We start from the raw sequence: 18,822 nt of genomic DNA, 5'->3' as shown, positions 1-18,822 counted from the left end.
GATTATACTTTGATTCTAAATTGTATTTGTTATTAATGTTTGGGCTTCAACACCCACCCTTAAATCGCGCTATTATGATAAACTGTGTGCACATACAACATCCATAGTCAGATACAACTAGAATTTTCAAGAATAAAACCATGCACTGGTTTAATGGGACATCCCAGTCTTCTGACCACCAAAGTAATGACATTCCGCCGGTTCAACAAAATGAAGTAGACTTGATTGTCCATAATTTCAAGGAGAACTTTATCCTACCACTAACCCAGTATATAGAGTCAGGAGAAGGACAAGATAAGATAAAAGAGTTACACGCGATAAGCATTTACTCAGAATGGAAGGAACTGCCAAACTTTTTGTTCAGGATCATGTTTTTTCCTGTATGTCCACACTCTGAAGGTGGCACGTCTCTCTCCCAATTCAAGATTTCAGCATATGTTGAGGCAAAAAGGAAGGGTGATTGGCCCGAAAATTGGGTTTGCTACGGCACAAGGTTCTGCATTTTTGTTGTTAACCATAAGGAACTTTCATCGACTATTTTTAAGAAGGATTCCTTTAACTTCTCCAAAACAGAAACAGATAGAGGTTGGCAAGGTATACTATCCCATTTGCAGGTTTTAGAGAACGGGTTCCTCAATGAAGCTGGAGATTTAGTCATCAGGGCGGGTGTATACCCAGTAGGTGCGGAGGTCGATCGGTCGTCTCGTGACTCCTCCTACAATTGTCGCGAGGCTACTGGGTTTGTTGGCCTACAAAATCACGGTGCTACATGCTATATGAATGCTTTGCTTCAGAGCTTGTATAGCATAACCAAATTTAGAAAGGCAGTTTATAAATTGTCATTTCGCCCAGATGAAATGATCGGTACAAAGTCGTATGAAATAATCAAAAGATTGGAATCAAACACATATAATAATGCAGCTAACTCAAAAAACAACAAACGTAAATCAAATTACAGTCATGAATATGAAGACTCGGCACATTCCAATATGGATATTGACGAAGACCTTGATGAAAAAGATTGTTGTACCCTTCTCTTCGAGGAAGAAGAGGAAAAAAGGAAAGTTCCGTGTGTTGGTTTAGCCTTGCAGAATCTTTTCTACAATCTTAAGTATGCAGAAGATTCACCACCCTGTAAGGAACTTATGAAATCTTTTGGATGGGATTCATCAGATATGTTCACACAACAAGATTCTCACGAACTTTTAAAACTGCTCTTGGACAAAATGGAGGAACAAATGAAGGGAACCCCTGTTGAAGGATCTGTGAAAAACATTTTTGAGGGTGAAATGGAAACATACATAGAATGCATTGATATTGAGTTCAAATCATCTAGAAAAGAAACATTTGAGGACATACAACTTGATGTTCAAGGATGTGATAATATATATGACTCATTAAAGAAGCTTACAGAGCCCGAACTTCTTTCTGGTGATAATATGTACGAAGCAAAGGGACATGGAAAACAACGAGCAAACAAGGGAATTAGGTTTTTAAAATTCCCACCCGTGTGTTTGTTCTTGCTAAAAAGATTCACTTTTGACCTACAACGTATGGATACTGTAAAATTGAATAGTAGATTTGAGTTTTATAAAACAATTGATTTGTCAACATTTTGTCCAAACGCTGGGGAGTACGTTTTGCAGGCCGTCTCTGTACACCATGGTTCCATAAACAGTGGACACTATTATGCCTTTACAGCATCAGATAAAGGGGAATGGTTTAGGTTTGATGATGAAATCGTCTCCAAGGTTAGCGAGTATGCTGTAATTGGTGATAATTTTGGTGGAGAAGAACCTGATTGTCAGAATTATTTTACTTCTGAGAACAATCCATACAAATCGTATAGACGTCCAAAGGCTTATAATGCCTACATTTTAATCTATGTCCTTAAAAGTGCAGTGGATGAGATTTTGGGTGATTGTGACCCAATAAAGGAAAACTTTCAGATGATTGAGCGTTGTAAGTACCAAGAAAAGGTCTCTGAGACAAGAGCGCGTATAAAGGAGAGGTTAAATAAATTCATAAAAATACGTGTGTTTGAAAGGGGGGATTTTGAAAACTGTAGGTTCTTAGATCAACCGTTTATGGAATGGACAGCTGGGAAAATATTGACCTTTGACAAAAATACTCCAACAACCGATGCTCTTTTAAGTATCGCACAAAATTTGAATCAGAATTTGTCTTCTGACAAACGTTTGTTGAGCAACTTCCATATAATGGGATTGAACCGTCAAGTTAATAGGTTCTATTGTCTTTCAGATATTAAAACTAGAGCAAAAATCACAACAGACACACTTCAAGAGCTAGCTGAACTAATATGCAAAGAGTTCTTTCAGGTTTATGACCCAACGCTTTATATACTCTTCGTTCCACGTACTCTCCCGAACGTGTTGCCAGAGGCACATAGCTTGTTTGTTATCAAATATTTTGATATTTTCTCCAGTGAACACTCCGACGAGAATCTTATTTGTATAGATCTTGTTTATTTGTCTCCAGAAAGGCGAATATCACAGATTTCCAAATCTGTGCTTGAAAGGTTGATAAAACTCATGGAATCTGGAATGATTGCATCGTACAGGGTTGGTGATTTGAAAAGGTGTGTAAACCACATTGAACGAGGTGTAGAACTTAATGATGAGGATTCTAGCATAGAGAGAATAATGCAAGAAGAATCACTTCATCTTTGCTGGTATTTAGAGCTTGCAAACAATTATGAAACATTGGCGCCACAAAAGGTTCTTGGTGACCAACAATTGTCTAATGGAGATATATTGATTTGTAATTTTAGACCAACTGAGGAAATGATGAAGGAAATGAATGAAAAGGAAAATAAATTTGGGTTGAAGGAAGATTTCGAGGCAACTCAGCCAACATTAACAGCATCTTCAAAAATCAATCCTATATTCTTCTTTTCTCAAAAGTATCTAGATTCTATCAATTTAAATTTCCGTGATGTGTGTGTGTACGCCTCGGAATTTGGCGATATGAGGGAAAAATGGCAGAGCAGCTCAATTAGGGAAAAAATTGTCTCGGAAAATATCTTTAATTTTCCAATTTATGATTTCCCTAGCTTCATAGATTGCAAATTAAATAAAGTTAGGGTGAAATTCAAGTTATATTTCCCATTGGAATCTTTAGCAACATGGGTCAACTGTTCCAATGCTTCAGTCACAGACTTTTCTCCAGTGCAAAAGATGGGCGAAGCAACTCCAGAAGATAGGATGAATGATTGCGTGGTCAAAACCATGGATATTGAAGTTGATTTGCGTACTCCATGCAAGCATGTTTTGCGCTACGTTTGTTGGTCTATGGACGTTGATCCCTCCCATGTTTTAGTTTACGGAAGCCCCCCTCATTTATCTGAATCAATAGGTGCATATTCATTCTCTATTGATGATTTTTGCCACCGTGATCACTCGTTAGGATATGTTCAAAAACCATTATCTGAGCTTTTTTCAAAATTGGGCACTATTGTTGACACAAGATCTGGATCAGATTATGATTATGATGGAAATTCATCCAATGATGAATTAGCTGAGAATAAATATGGCGAAAACTTAATCTGTATTTCAGTATTACCAGAGCCATATTTAGAGTGGAATAAAAAGGTTGATGGCGATGTTCTGAATTTTGTTGGTCAAATATTTAACGAGAAAGTTGAAATAGTAGCATCGGTCATGGGAAAAATATCAGCCAATTCAAATGTTAGGGATCTTTGCAATATTATAAATTCCTCATTTCAAATGTATACTAGTAAAAAATTCATCCTCATAGATTGTTTAAATAGTGTGTTCGATATTGTTGACCCAGAAACACAACTGGTTGAACTTCCGCAATATAAAAACGCAAGCGTTCGTAATCTATTTGCTGCGCCCCTTAGATTTAGCCCTGATTGGACAAGTGAAGAATATAAACTAATAGAAAGGAGAGATTGCCTTCCGCTCACTGTTATTCATCAAACCCCGGATCATGAGTACTTTGGACACCCCTTCCAAATTCTTGTATCACCAAATTGGACACTAGGTGAAATAAAGTCAGCAATCAAGGGAAAGATCGATATTCAGAAAAAGGAATGGGATAGATGGACATTCTATCAACTAGTAGATGGGCACACACGCACGTGGAAGTCAAACGATGACAAACTGGACTGGGAAGCTAATGATATCAAACTGCTCGCAGAGCATCCCAAGCCATACGAAAAATCACGTAACTATGGTGTCATGAAAATCTCATGATGCATATTTTAAATCTTGTACATTTATAATGTAGCCAAGCTCAAGTCGAACTCAAACAAGTTGCGAGTAGAATCAAATGTATCGTTGGAATGAGGTCTCAGTTTCAACTCTATATTGCGATAAACAGCCTCCGAAAATGACCTGTCAACATTCTCCATAGCGTTGGAGATATAAAAATAATTTTCAATATTCACCTCATCCATTAGAGCACGCTTAAACTCCTTAATATTGTCGTCTATAACCGAAATCTTAAAATTTGGAAGTGTTTTTGCAATTGATTCTAGCATCTGGATTACAGATAGAGAACGAGGAATATACAGCATATCAAAGACATCAATATTTGGGTCAATAAGCAGTAGTTTGTAAACACTGTAACGCCACAATAACCAGAACCGACTATCCATGTTCTGAGAGTGTTCGTATATCCGGAGCAAACAATTTGAGAATGCATCCGAATGGAATAGAAACATAGGTTCTAACCGATGAAAGGAATGATAAACCGATTCATCTTGCTCTATAAATAACGTTTCATAAGAGGCAAGTAATACATTTACATATTCGTCAAAAATTTCGGCACTCTTGAATTCTTTGGGGATATCGATTTTTCCATCAAAGAAAATGTTTGAAATATAATCCTCACTCAAACAAGTTGTAAAGTCATCGTTAATTTGCGATTCTAGTGATGAGCACGTATAAAGAGAATGCAATACTCCATAAATATATTTTACAACGTCCAAATTGTTGGAAACGAACCTTTCTGAAAATACACCCTTCCTATAAGTAGAATCGCGTATGAAAGAGCCCAAAACAATCCGTGGTTCGGATGGGATAGTATTCAAAACTGTCAAAAAATTGCAAATTGAACCTAGCGGTTCAACTATTGGCCATCCAAGGTGTTTTACATGGAGTATTAAAGATTGAAGGAACCTTAGATTATGAAAAGTGTCAAGGGTATTAAGGGAGTATAGAACAAGAGTGACAAATTTTGGATTTAACTCGAAAGCGCATAGTTCCATTAATGTAAAAGACGCTAAATCAGCATCCAATTTAATTAATTGTAACAAATCAAAGTCTTCAAGGGACATCCAGCTCAAAATATCAGGCACCTTTAAATTTTCACTACCACTATTCTCATATATAAGTGGAGTGGAGTCAAAGTAGTTCAAAATAGGCAAGAAGCAGCTCTTCGTTTCCTTCTTTGCAGAGCGCCAAAATCTCTCCTTTATACTCTCAAATTTTGGCACCTTTGTCATGCTATATAAACCATCGGCCTTTTCTAAAGCGGCACTGATAAATCCAGAAGCGACATTTCCACTTATGCGATTTGCAAATTTCTCCAACGAAACCTTAACCTTTTCAGAATTCTTCACATCCACTTTTGATATATTTACGGTGTTCAGAGCCTTGAAAATTTCCTGTTCAAGAGTTAAAGCAGAACCCGTTAAATCTTCTTGTATGTTATGTTTTAATTCATTCTTAAGTAGGCTAATAATATTACACCCTTCTTGCAATTCATACCCATGATCAGGCAAGTAATAACACGCATTTATGTTTCCAAGTATAAATGATAATGGCTTTCTAAGTTGATTCTTTTGAAATTTATGCAAGAATGTTGCAATATATGACAAATTTTCTGATTTTAATACAATTAGGGTAAAAAAGGTTACCGCCAAAGAAGAAACAGGTGAGGCACAGAGTTCTCCAACTGCTGGAGAGTTGCTACAAGATAAGTTACCTATGGCATTAACCAGCGTAATAATGTGTCTTTTTATGTCCCTAGGGCATAATATAGAAGCAATATTCTCCAGAATGTCTGTTTGTAGAGCGTCGCTACGCAACTTCAAATCACGTTCAACACTAGACAATATTGAGGAAAGTACAACTATTGTCAATCTTTCCTTTTCTTCATAGTTGAATCTTGTTTCATAGATTACATTAGCCAAAGATGAAATAGAATGTATAATAAAGTCGCGACTTTCATAACTCTTGTATGATAGGTCAGCCTGCCTCACGTAATGAAGATTCATAACCGAATTGGTCACATCAAATGCCTCGTATATTTTTTGAATCATGCACAATTTTTCCAACATGCACATAAACGTTCTATCTTTTGTAAGTACAGTTATATCTGAAATTTTGTCAATTAGAGAAAAAACGTTCCTGTAATCTAAAAGAATGCTACAATTGGAATCTGCTCCTATTATTCTAAGGTATACTGTTATTATTTGGGAAATTTTCAACGTTTTTTCCACCGAATCATTACAGGGGTAGATTTTTGGAGTGTAATTACAAAAATTCGCAACAAACTGGAAAAGATGGCAATAAGAAGATGACATAGCATCCAGTTTGTATATAGTATCGTAAACGCATTTTAGTGATGAATTTGCAAAATTAGCAAGTTGTTCTAGGGATGTTTTGCAAAAATCCAACCAGATATTCAAGTGAACCTCCAAATAGGAAACATTATCACAACTCAGACACATTGTGTAAAATAATAATGAATAAACCGTATTAATGTCATGACTTGATATGTGTAGAGACATGTTAGATAATTCATGGATACAATTCCTGAAATCCTGAAGAGGAAGTGACATATTCATAATATACACAAGAACTTTTTGCAGCAAATGCAAGATAGAATCCGTATCACACAAAGCATTTGTAAGTTCCATGGGAGTAATTGAAAGATGACTTGGAACTAAATCAACCTCTACCAAGAGTAATAAATTCAAAAGTGATTCAACAAAATCCAACTGACAATCAACTGCTAATGGTATGATATCATCGACACTTCCAGACTCAATAACTGAACATAATTTCCCATAGCTATGATGTGGTGTTACATTACATTTCATGTTAAACTTTTTCGAAAATAGTACATTTAAATGTGTGTCTGCAATAGAAAAGTTATCCTTAAACATAGTACCCCTTGCAGAACTTCCTACAAGTGAAAAAATGGAACGAATGATGAAATAATGTTCCAAAATGTTAAAATCTGCATTTTTGCTATATATTATGCCTATCAAGAGACTGTAGACTCTGGGACGAAATTCAGTTTGTAAAAGTGCATCAGTCAACGAGTATAACATTTCAAATCCATTTGTATCTAGTTCTCCCCTAAAATTTCCACTTAGTTTAAGTATATAATCTTCTAGGGAGCTATTCAAAGATTTGATGAGGGACGAATAGTAAGTGCCGAAATTTTTATCAAGTGGAAGGAATTGATTGGACAACCTATACTCCACATCTGATGGTTCTATTAGGGTGAAAAATGCTTTTAACTTGCTAGATAAACTCTTTGTTCTACATAATAGACAGAATTTATATACTTTGTGTTTGTCCTTTACAAAATCTCCACATTCACAATCATTGCTTAAAATCGTCTTGTTGCTCAATTCACAAAAAAGCTGTAACTTATCCGCAGCATCCATATCAATGTAGTCAAAAAAAGAAATATCTTCCCCTTCTGCCAGTTCGTTGCTCGTTGCTGAAGATTTATAAATGAGGTATTGCCTAATCATGAATTTCAAAAACACAACAAGCTGCAGCCTATTCTGTGGAACCTTTTCAAATATTTTAAAAGTGTTCTTCACAAATCTTATCAGTAAAAATGATGATTTCGTGTAGTTTAAAATCAAAAATGTTTTCCATATGAACCAATCCGTTGCGTTAGTTATATCCTCATCAGTTGGTTCTTTATGAAGTGAAAATGTTGAACCAAAGACTGGAAAACAACTCTTGCAGTCAGAAGAAATGGGTATGTAACTCAGTAGTACTTTCCAATGATCCTTTACATGTTTACGGATACAAGGACTTGAATTGTTGAGTATTACCTCAAATGCATCAAAGCTACCAGTAGCCAGTGTATAACACAATAATGCAAATATATCTTCACATTTTGCTCGCCTAAAAAATGACCAACTTATTATAGGCAATGTGCAGTTCTTATTCTCTACTGAGTTATCATCTACATCCATTGTACTTGCTCCAATCACAATATCCAATTCATTCTGGTCAATCTCGAATTTGGATGTAATATCTTTGTGCCTTTCTGGCCTTTGAGATTTACACATTGAGACGGTGTTGACATTACTATGCAAGTTAGACAACGACCCACTCGATAGTTTCGTAGATATTGTGGCATAATGGCTAAATCTTTTGAGGAGAAAAAGAAGCTGAGAGAGACGCTCTCTACAGGCATCATACTCGGTATCTGAGCGTTCAAGTGTTTTTATTCGCCTAATAGCCTCTGTAAGTACAAGATAAATCTTGTACAAGTTGATTCTATAGTCTGAAACGTTTATAAACGCTTCATCTCCCAACTTAAATACGTATGCCACGTCATGGAGAGCAAAACCGTCACATTCCTGGTGTGTGTTTAGTGTTTGGCCATCTTCTATCTTATATTTATCATAAGAACAGCTAGTATCATTGCAAGGATTGTACAAGATCGCTTTGCGAGCATACTCCAATGTGCTACATTTCAAGTGGAGATTTTTCCTGAAAATATGGAGCCATGGATCCTGTGGAAAACAGACACGGCAATCCATAGTTTGAATGTGTAAATTTATGTATTCATAAAGATATATACTACTCCAGCTATCGTAACGAAGGCAGGACCCACCACTCAGGCAACTTTTATCTAAATCACAAAACACAGTGAGATCACATACACTTTGCTTAGATCATTTTTTAGAAAAGATGCTATTTAGCTGAGAGCTCGAAATTAGACACTTCATGGTGGGTCTTCCATGCGGACAGTTCCAGGGGTGTACAAGAGTCGAGAGCTTCTTGATGATAGAACGCATTTTGTCCGTAGAAAGAGCATCACCCAACTTTATGGCATCTTTACATGCTCTGAAGTCGTTTTTCAAATGTGTATTAAACAAACCGTGTAGCCAAAATGCTCCAGATTTTTATAGGTCTTGGAAGTATTATGCTGTTTCCCCAAATTAGCTGCTTTGATATTTGTTTCTCGTCTTGAATTGTGGCCACAGAGTTTGATAAATCGTTGAGAAATGATATTAAATCGTCTTCACTGAGTATCCTCCCAAACAACTGTGGAAATGAATTTACATAAATTCCATGCGAAGATCTGTTTGGAGCGCTCTTTGTGACTGTTTCAAAACCGTTATAGTTTAGAGTGTCACAATGCGATTGAGCTACCTGTGAAAGGTATGGAGAAAGTTCAATAAACCTAGGACTGATAAGTTTTTGCTTCTTAATCTTCACCCTCTGATTATAATCTTCAAACCTAGCCTTTTCATCAGCGGCATGCTGATCGATAATGTATATTGAATAGTCAAAACCCTGTCTAATTTTAGAATCCTTTAGTATTGTTATTATAAATCCGTTATTGAATTGGCCACAAAGCTTCATCTCCTTAAAAACACTAGGATCCATAAGATCATGGTCATCGATAGAATCCGTTTGTGCATCGCTTGCAGTGCTTTCATCATTATCACCCAAGAGGGATTTGAAGACCTTTTTCATATATAAGCGAGATTTATCGATATGGACCACATTTCGCTTTTTACTGCAATGCTTACGTACGGGTCTCGTTGTAAGATAATCAAAAAGGGAAAGTGGCTCTTTTGATTTTATTGGAGCAGATATCTTTGGTTTTTTAACAACCTCTATCTGTGGGACTGTTACAGTAGGTAACTTTATTGGTTCTGTTGGTTGTGATTTCTCTAGGCGATACTCCGAGAGATTTAAAATCGAGAGATCCCGTTTTGCATCACTCTCAGGTGCAGGTCTAGATAGTTTTGATTCAACTGATATTCTTGGTTCTTTATTATCACATTCTTGGTCATTCTTAGTAGACACCGGTTCCTCCTCCAGTTTAGGGGCCTTTTTTAGGCGTAGTGCATCTTCATCGGAAATCTTTACCTTTATGGTCTTATCTTCCTCAACGCCATCCTTGTGTAAAAATTGGTCCAAAATATCAACGTTGAATTGCGGTATAGTCTGCGATCTAGTTGGCATGAAAAGTTCAAAGAGCATAGCCTATATTCATGAGTAAAACTTTACGCGGGTCTGGAAACATACCTTTAACTTATTGATGATTATATCCTCCGAATAAATAAATACTGATCTCTTGTCAGGAGCAAGATTAATGTCAACATTAACAGAATCCGTCGACAAGTTTAAAATAAAAGACGGATAAAGCCTGCTTGAAAATTGCTTGTAGACTCCGACGATGCAAGACCTGAGCTTTCTAGAATTATCCACAGGACGATTGTTTATAAAAAAGAATTCAACATCTTTATACTGTTTACCATTATGTGGAGAACTTATCATTCCCCTAAGATTCCAGTCTCTGGTGCTAATATCTACTTCAATCAAGTTTGCAACAAATGTCTTTCCAAATATTTCCTCTGCAACCTGTTTCATATTTTCAGCCTTTCCGGAGGTTGAAAATAGGTTTGAAATGTTCTGATTTGATGTAGTTTTGTTTGAAAGGTAAAAACGAATGTGTGGATTCACAAGAGCATATTGTTGTAATAAAAAGATTCCATTTGGAAGTTGCGACTTTCCAGACTTTAGCAATAACTTCCTTCTAACAGGAAACGGTTTGAACAGTTCCCTGCAACTCACTGTTGTTCCCACCTGCATGTTGTTATGATTCATGTCCTTCTTACATTTGCTGCGATTCTGGTCTTTTCAACCAAATTAGCATCGGCATCGTATTTTAGGTGCCAGCCATAGTTTATATCTGCCCTTCTAGTCTCAACTTCAACATCGCAAACGTTACAGAGAGAGTAAAGCGCTTCACCCTGGAAAGTGTGTAACAAGAGTGTGTAGTCTAACCCGAAACCCAAAGGTATTTAGCGATGAATAAAGGTCCTCAAACCTTCTAATCTTGGAAGTCGTATTTTTTCTAGCTAAAAAGGCTATAAACATGAACACAGTTGAGCGATACCTAGGATTTCGAAGTTAGACTCGCTAATACCAGTACCGTTGTCAGAAACTTGGATCAAATCATGACCGCTATTGGTAAGTCGAATCTCTAAATAATTAATTTATCAATAGTAGCTACTAACCTATGCTTGTTGCCTTTGCATCGATGGAATTTTCGACCAATTCCCTAATCACACAGTTGACATTGTTTATAACCTGCAACGATCTAGAAACTGTCGTCCTCTCACTTGGAAGCGATAAAAGAGGCATTTTAACTGTGAATAATGTACATTTGTAAAGTATATTGTGGAATTAATGGAGGAGACTATCCTCATTGAGGATCAAGCACACGTCCAAACATGAACTTGAGGTCAACATATAACAGAAGCATATATTAACGTAAGGTATGAAGGTTGAAATATCTGTCCAGTGAGTGCAGATGTAGCAGGCTCAGCCCTTTTACAAATAAACAAGTGGCTTGATTTTTGTCTTCCACTCGTGCAAAAAATCACACGTAACGAGCTTTCTAGCGTTTATAATCATATCGCTCAATGAAAATACCCTGAAGCAACTCACACTCGAGGCTCCAGGCTCAATGGAGTGTACAACAGACCTCCCATTCAACTTGTTCTTTAAACGAGAAAATGCGTTATGAGCCGCAGATTCTTCTGGCGAACCCTTATCATAGTTATATGGAAATCCTAAAAGGGAGTCAATCAAAATTTGTGATAATTCATGCGAAGAAGAAAAGAGCATTCCATTAAACCTATTATGTACCAATTCAGAGACAGCACCGTACTTGTAAGATATCACAGGCAAACCACATCCCTGCATTGTAATAATTTTTATAGGAAGATCTAGGCCTGAGAAGGAAGTATGCATACTAATACCAAAATCTGCTGAGCCCACAAAGTTGAAATAGTCGTTGCTCTTTATGAACGCAAAACGCACAATTGTATTTCGAAGTCTAACCCTAGAAACTAGATCCTTGAACAAAGATTTTTTGAATCCATCACCAGTAATAATAAGTATAAGTTGAGGATGCAGCAATCCCCCATCCAAAATATATTCCCTATACGAATTGGCGTATATTTCATCATATTTCTTAACGGCACTAATTAACATGCCCAAATCTTCGTCTGACGAAAATGATGTGGATGTTATTGCAAATACTGGACGCTCTTTCTTGCGTTTATAAATCAAAAATATACCATCTGTGTTTCCAAAAATCTTGAGCTTTATATTACGCTTAGAGAAGTCTATACCGGCAGAATTTTGTTTGGATATAATCACAAGTCTTCCAAATATAGTTTCCTCCACGTAAACAACATCCTTGAACTTTGAACTATCAAGTAAATCCAATCTTTCACTCAAAACCTCAAAGATTCTATTATGCTTGTTTACGAAAAGCGATACTGTCGTAACCGTATCTTCCTCCCGAGTAAAATCTGCAACAGTCCATACACCTCTTCCCCTTAGAAATCCCTTCTCGTATATTCCGTCAAGTATGCTGGAATCAACAGTTTCCCGATTAATATCATTGGTATCCGATTCAAATATGAATTTGTGCGATGCGATAGAAATGTTTTGAAGTAGCGGAGGATGATCCTTTTTTGAGGTGGCCTTTTTAATGTAGTCTCTAATCTTGTATACTCTGGAAATGCTGTCGATCGATCCAAACGATGGAATAGATTCTCTGATGTTCGGATTGAAGGATGCTATAAGTGGTGTTATCTCGCTGGTTCCATTAAAATACTTGTAAAAAACAATATGTTTTTCCAGGTCATCCATAAGCTTGTTTTCAGGGGAAGGTCTATCTCTGTAAACACAGGATCTAAGTCCCCACCTAGCCTTTAAGTCGTCCTTCATGGAATTAGAAACCGTTAAAATTATATTACATCTGGAATAGCATTCCCTTTCAATGGCAGAAAGAATGTTTATGAACAGTCTGAAGATGCATGACCTCAGCCCATAAAAGCTCTTGTAAAAATAATTTATCAATGTCTTATTAGAGGTTTCTGGTACGTTCAAGTAGCAAGGTGGTATGAGCATGCAAAACGCATAATTGTGCACATCTACAATTATTCGTAGATCCTTTATAAATAACCGAGCAAAAATACAGACAAAAACCGTCGGAAAACATGGTGGAGACATTACAATAATGCATTTTAACCTGGGAATTGACATGATAGCGATGAAATACCTTATGAAAATAAAGGCAGACTTGATGCCCAAGGAAAATAGATACAATATTCCGGTCAAAGTGTTGATTATGAGCAACAAGATCCAATTTCTGAAGCCTATCCATGCTCCTGTACTGCTCGTCCCTAGCGATGTAGATAGTCTCATCAAAGCGTCCAACAGGAAATACCGCCTTATAAATCTTCCTATATCAAACACATCGAGAAATACAAGTGTAGATCTCTCATCTTGATCAAGTTTTCCGTAAAATCCCTTGGACTTGGTGCTCAATACGTAAATATTGTTCCATAGTAAGGTATCACTAGCCCTTTTTCCGCCTGAACCAACCGATTCATTTTGGAATAAGCGGTGCAAGGCTGCATTTGGTTCTTCCTTTTCCTTCTTTGGGTCACTTTTACAGGAGTTTGCCCATGCTATGGCATGATTTTGCATCCTAAGGTTGTATGAGAGTGATCCGGTTGTGATAATACAACCATTGTATGCCAAACTACCATTATAATCTGATGAACACGAAGTATGTTCTCCAAACGATTTGTGCTCCGCCCTCATTTGCGATTGTATACGAGTCAATCCTACAAAGTGTACATTGACGGCCAGTCCGGCAATCTAAATGGTTGTGTAACCCATTATAAATGAAATCCTGATGATAACATCAGATATAATGCAAAATGTTAAAGGTACGGGTCTGAGGAATGGTGTGATGATCTTGTCGTGTGTTCTATATGGCAGGCACTTTACAGACTCTTTAGTTCGCAATAGTTTTTCATGAACGTGACCTTTTAGATTTATTTTGTTTTAATTCTTTTAAATTCTTAGTATTAGCTCACTGAGTTGTAATTATGACTTCGTTTATCCACAATTAGTTGAAAGAGGTGTCTTCCATTTATATTATGGAATCAACAGGGTTGTATTAGCGAAACCATTTATAATGTAAAGGAAATTCCAGGTTTTATACTTGAAAATGTGACTTTAGTTTCAATAATGTTTACTTATTCATTTATTATCCTCTTCCAAGCATCGGTAATAACCTCAAGCATAAATCCAGGTCGTAGGCCTGAACTATTTCATGGAATTTTTAAACATCGCAGCCCAAATACATTTAGAAGGAACCATCTTCACTCAGCTCTGATTCCATTTGATTGGGAAAACTCCGAAGATCGCAAGAAGGATAAACAAACTGATGACTATAAAAGCTGGAACTGGACGTCAGACAAAGCTGGGGGAGTGTTCAAAACAGAAAGCGCACCCAGTTCGACTTGTACAGCATCTACAGTAAGGAGTCCGCCACAAAAAGTAGATACCATCCAGAAGATTCTAGAAGGGGTCACTCCAAATTTGTTCATTTTAAAGGATACATACGGGGGAAGTAACTCTGTAATTGTAAGAATAGGTAAGAATCAAGCCAATAAACTCGGTATTGTGGATGGTAACTATGTAAGAATAAAAGGTAGGAGGCGGCGTTTTACTCTAGGTGTTGTCAAAATAGATGCTACCATTGAAGATAATCATGTGTTTATACATGCTGATGTTCGTAGAAACTTGAGGCTTAGATTAGGAGATGTGGTGGCAATCGACCCTCTGGATAAACTTCCAGATGCAAAAATTGTAAGAATATTACCGTTTGGCGACACTACAAAACCCTTGTCAAAGCATATACCAGATGAAAACATTAAAGGAGCACTTAATAAGCTATTACTAGATTACTTTACCAAGGAAATAGCAAACAGGAAAAAGCGACCTATAAAGCTGGGTGACCACTTATCTCTACTTGTGAGGCCTGAAGGTAAAAATTCTCTAACCCTGGATTCAGATACAGAAAAGTCATTTAAACTAGAATTTAAAATTGTTGATGTAAAATCTCTAAAAAATGGATACAAAGGTATCACCAATGTTGACCTTGGTTTGATCTCTGGGGACAGCATAATAGATACTAACGGAACGTTACTTACCAGAGAGCATGATGACGACTCTTACGGAGAAGTTGGTTATGATGATATTGGTGGAATGGGACGTCAGCTGAATAAGATAAGGGAGCTAATAGAACTTCCGCTGTTACACCCAGAACTGTTTAAAACCGTTGGAATAGCACCACCAAAAGGAGTAATCCTTCACGGTCCTCCAGGAAGTGGTAAAACATTAATAGCGCGAGCAATCGCAGCAGAAACTGGCGCCACATGTCACATTATAAATGGGCCGGAAATTATGTCTAAACATGTTGGTGAATCTGAAGCTAAACTCCGTCGTGCATTCGAAAAGGCTTCAAACAATGGTCCAGCAATAATTTTTATCGATGAAATAGATTCAATAGCTCCAAAAAGAGAAAAAAGTGGAGGAGAACTTGAACGCAGAATTGTTAGTCAGCTATTAACACTTATGGATGGTATAACACCAAATAACAACGTTGTTGTTCTGGCTGCAACAAACCGTATAAACTCTATAGATTCTGCCCTGAGAAGATTCGGAAGATTCGACCGAGAAATCGAAATGGCATCTTGTGACGAAAATGAAAGACTGGAGATCCTAAAAGTCAAAACTAAGGGAATGCGTTTAGCATCAGATGTTTCCTTGAGCAAGATCGCTAGTGAGTGCCATGGATATGTAGGAGCTGACATTGCACAACTCTGCTTTGAAGCTGCAATGTGCTGTATTCGTGAGCATGTAGCTTCGGTTGATTTGTTACAATTTGGAGATTCAATTCCACAAGACATTCTTGACAATCTTGTTATTAAAAACAAACATTTTAGTGAAGCCTTGGGTCTTTGCAATCCATCGACACTTAGAGAACGTAGAGTTGAGATACCAGAAACGACGTGGGATGATATTGGCGGGTTGGAACAAGTCAAGAAAGAGCTTATTGAAACAATTCAATATCCCGTCGAACATCCAGATAAATTTAGAAAGTTTGGCCAAAGTTCTAGCAAAGGTGTCCTCTTCTATGGACCTCCTGGCTGTGGTAAAACTCTCTTGGCCAAGGCAATAGCGCACGAGTGTAATGCGAATTTCATTTCTATTAAGGGCCCTGAGTTGCTAACCATGTGGTTTGGAGAATCTGAAGCCAATGTACGTGAGTTGTTTGACAAGGCGAGAGCATCTGCACCTTGTATTCTCTTTTTTGATGAGATCGACTCCATAGCAAAGACAAGGGGTAGTGGTGGAACTGGCACAGGATCCGAAGCTGCAGATCGAGTAATAAATCAAATTCTTACTGAAATCGATGGTATTAATGTTCAAAAACCAATATTCATAATAGCGGCCACAAATAGACCTGATATCATCGACCCAGCCATCATGAGACCCGGAAGGTTAGGAAAACTTGTGTACATCCCACTACCAGATTTAAAAAGTAGAGAAAGTATATTCAAAGCTACACTCAAAAACTCACCGCTATCCCCAGATGTCAATATCAAGAAAATGGCAGAAACAATGGAAGGGTACTCAGGTGCTGACATTGCAGAAGTTTGCCATAGAGCAGCAAGAGAAGCAATCAGAGAAAGTATAGAAGCCGAAATTAAAAGAGGACGACCATTAGGAAAAGATGAACAAGATCCAGTACCATATATCACAAATTCACATTTTCAAGTAGCACTCAAAAACTCCAGGAAATCTGTAAACCAAGCAGACGTAAAACTATATGAATCATTTAAAGATAAAATCGCTAGTAAAATGTAGTCAAGGGGTCAAACGCTTCGGATCCCTAGGGAACATTGAAGTCTTTCTTATATTACCAAGTCCTATATGTCATATATACAAATATAATAAACGTACCCAAAAACAACATAACCACACGTTCCAAGCCAATACCAACACCAGCATGTGGAGGAGCACCATACTTGAATACGTCGACATACGATTGAATGGTTTTTACATCAATTCCACAATCCCTTGCACGCTGCTCCAACGCATTAGAATCGTGAATTCTTTGGGCTCCAGAAAGAATTTCCTCTCCGCGCATGAAAAAGTCATAGCTGTTTGAGAGCTTGAGTCCATCCCTTTCAAAAGGCATCGTGTAAAATGGCCTGGCATTTAGTGGATATTCGTAAACAATATAGTAATCTGTATTGAACTTTTCCTTCACAAGTTTACCCAGCAACTTTTCGTGCTCCGTAGAAAAATCGTAATCAGAAATATCCTGTGGAATCTCAGAGGCCACATCGCTAGTTCTCAAAATATCCACAGCCTCCCTAAAGGTGAATTTTGGAGTTGATTCCAACCATGTAAAGGGCTTAATGGATGGATTGTTCTTTTGGAAAAATTCAAGTTCCTTTTTGCATGTTTCCTGTAAACCTCCAAAAATGTTCTTTAGCAGAGAATCAACGAGATCTACAACCTCCATGTATGTGTCCTTGAAGGCCATCTCCAAATCCATTCCAACATATTCACACAAGTGTCGATGTGTATTGCTATTTTCAGCACGGAACACTGGGCCAATTTCAAATACGCGATTCAAATCACCACATATTGCCATTTGTTTGTACAATTGAGGAGATTGAGCCAAACATGCATCACTATCGAAATACTTGAGCTTGAACACACTAGCTCCACCTTCACTTGATCCTCCAAGCAATTTTGGGGTATGGATTTCAATAAACCCATGCGACGTTAGAAAGCTTTTAAACAATTGACAAACTTGAGACTGAATCTTGAATATCACCGAATTCATAAAGGACTGAATAATAGCGTGTATATGTATAAAGAACATACGCGAAGGTCGAGAGCCCGATTGTCAAGTCTCGTATCCTGGTTAACCCTAATCACACTTGGGTTTTGCAGAGCCTCCTCATTATCGGTATTGTTGGCATCTCTAATGAGGAATGGTAATGTAGATATCGCCTTGCTAATGCAAACAACCTTGGAAACCAGCAATTCACCTATAATGGTATAAATCGCATAAAAAACATACATGATGCAGTAGTTGACAAAATGGGAGCGTTCGGAACCACAACCTTGCCAAACACATCAACAATAGACTCTCCGGGTAGCCTATAAATTCTGTAAATTTGACGTGCAAACATACGATGCCGCCCACTTAACCATATCCTTGGAGTTGCCCTCACTCTTGCTATCAACTACACACTGCAAAAGCTCATTCTGTTGCCTCAAAATAAGGAAACATAGCGCACCTAAACAAAATTATTTCACTCTCGTAAGTCTCACCCTTTCCTCTCACTTCATGCACTCTGCCACGAATCCAAACGTTGGAGTCAACATGAGAATTCAAGTCTTTAATTTCCACCCACGTCCTAACTGGCAGCACGAAATCAAAATTTGGCAGATACCCAAAGTTGTCTGAGGAGTAATCCGTGATTGTTTTCTGCAAAAGCAACTGATTTTGGATGTTTTGTTGTTCTGAAGATACACATGGCCTCCGGAAGAAAAAGCTTACCTCGTGCGGAGATTCTCATCTGCTTCAAATTCGTAGCAACGTCACCCTTTACTGAATCTCCCATTGTAACACAACGAAATGGACCTCTACTCTGTA

General features: G+C 37.5%; 6 protein-coding genes across 6 annotated transcripts; 2 read left to right on the top strand and 4 right to left on the bottom strand.

Annotated features, from left to right (window-relative positions):
• Window positions 1–140: 140 nt before the first annotated feature.
• On the top strand, window positions 141–4,238 carry BEWA_012320 (Ubiquitin carboxyl-terminal hydrolase family member protein; the record flags this gene model as incomplete). The annotated part of the gene is made up of 1 exon (XM_004832068.1): window positions 141–4,238. The coding sequence occupies one exon, from the start codon at window positions 141–143 to the stop codon at window positions 4,236–4,238; it is 4,098 nt and encodes a 1,365-aa protein (XP_004832125.1).
• Window positions 4,239–4,261: 23 nt separating this feature from the next.
• BEWA_012310 (conserved hypothetical protein) lies at window positions 4,262–8,788 on the bottom strand (the record flags this gene model as incomplete). Its single annotated transcript, XM_004832067.1, has 1 exon — window positions 4,262–8,788. The coding sequence occupies one exon, from the start codon at window positions 8,786–8,788 to the stop codon at window positions 4,262–4,264; it is 4,527 nt and encodes a 1,508-aa protein (XP_004832124.1).
• Window positions 8,789–8,923: 135 nt separating this feature from the next.
• BEWA_012300 (DNA mismatch repair protein, putative) lies at window positions 8,924–11,411 on the bottom strand (the record flags this gene model as incomplete). Its single annotated transcript, XM_004832066.1, has 7 exons — window positions 8,924–9,095; window positions 9,130–10,247; window positions 10,290–10,850; window positions 10,883–11,017; window positions 11,052–11,125; window positions 11,164–11,250; window positions 11,285–11,411. 7 exons carry the CDS (start codon window positions 11,409–11,411, stop codon window positions 8,924–8,926), a joined length of 2,274 nt encoding a protein of 757 aa, XP_004832123.1.
• Window positions 11,412–11,600: 189 nt separating this feature from the next.
• Window positions 11,601–13,892, bottom strand: BEWA_012290 (hypothetical protein; the record flags this gene model as incomplete). Its single annotated transcript, XM_004832065.1, has 1 exon — window positions 11,601–13,892. The coding sequence occupies one exon, from the start codon at window positions 13,890–13,892 to the stop codon at window positions 11,601–11,603; it is 2,292 nt and encodes a 763-aa protein (XP_004832122.1).
• A 432-nt stretch (window positions 13,893–14,324) lies between these two features.
• On the top strand, window positions 14,325–17,012 carry BEWA_012280 (cell division cycle protein 48, putative; the record flags this gene model as incomplete). The annotated part of the gene is made up of 1 exon (XM_004832064.1): window positions 14,325–17,012. One exon carries the CDS (start codon window positions 14,325–14,327, stop codon window positions 17,010–17,012), a length of 2,688 nt encoding a protein of 895 aa, XP_004832121.1.
• BEWA_012270 (aspartyl-tRNA synthetase, putative) lies at window positions 17,013–18,790 on the bottom strand (the record flags this gene model as incomplete). The annotated part of the gene is made up of 7 exons (XM_004832063.1): window positions 17,013–17,074; window positions 17,109–18,009; window positions 18,045–18,211; window positions 18,244–18,323; window positions 18,358–18,463; window positions 18,498–18,689; window positions 18,727–18,790. The coding sequence occupies 7 exons, from the start codon at window positions 18,788–18,790 to the stop codon at window positions 17,013–17,015; spliced, it is 1,572 nt and encodes a 523-aa protein (XP_004832120.1).
• Between the last annotated feature and the right edge of the window lie 32 nt (window positions 18,791–18,822).

This window comes from Theileria equi, assembly GCF_000342415.1.
Source record: "Theileria equi strain WA chromosome 4 map unlocalized gcontig_1105316255033, whole genome shotgun sequence".
NCBI lineage: Eukaryota > Apicomplexa > Aconoidasida > Piroplasmida > Theileriidae > Theileria > Theileria equi.
The sequence above is the reverse complement of the archived record's forward strand: the minus strand, read 5'-3'. Positions and strand labels throughout refer to the sequence as shown.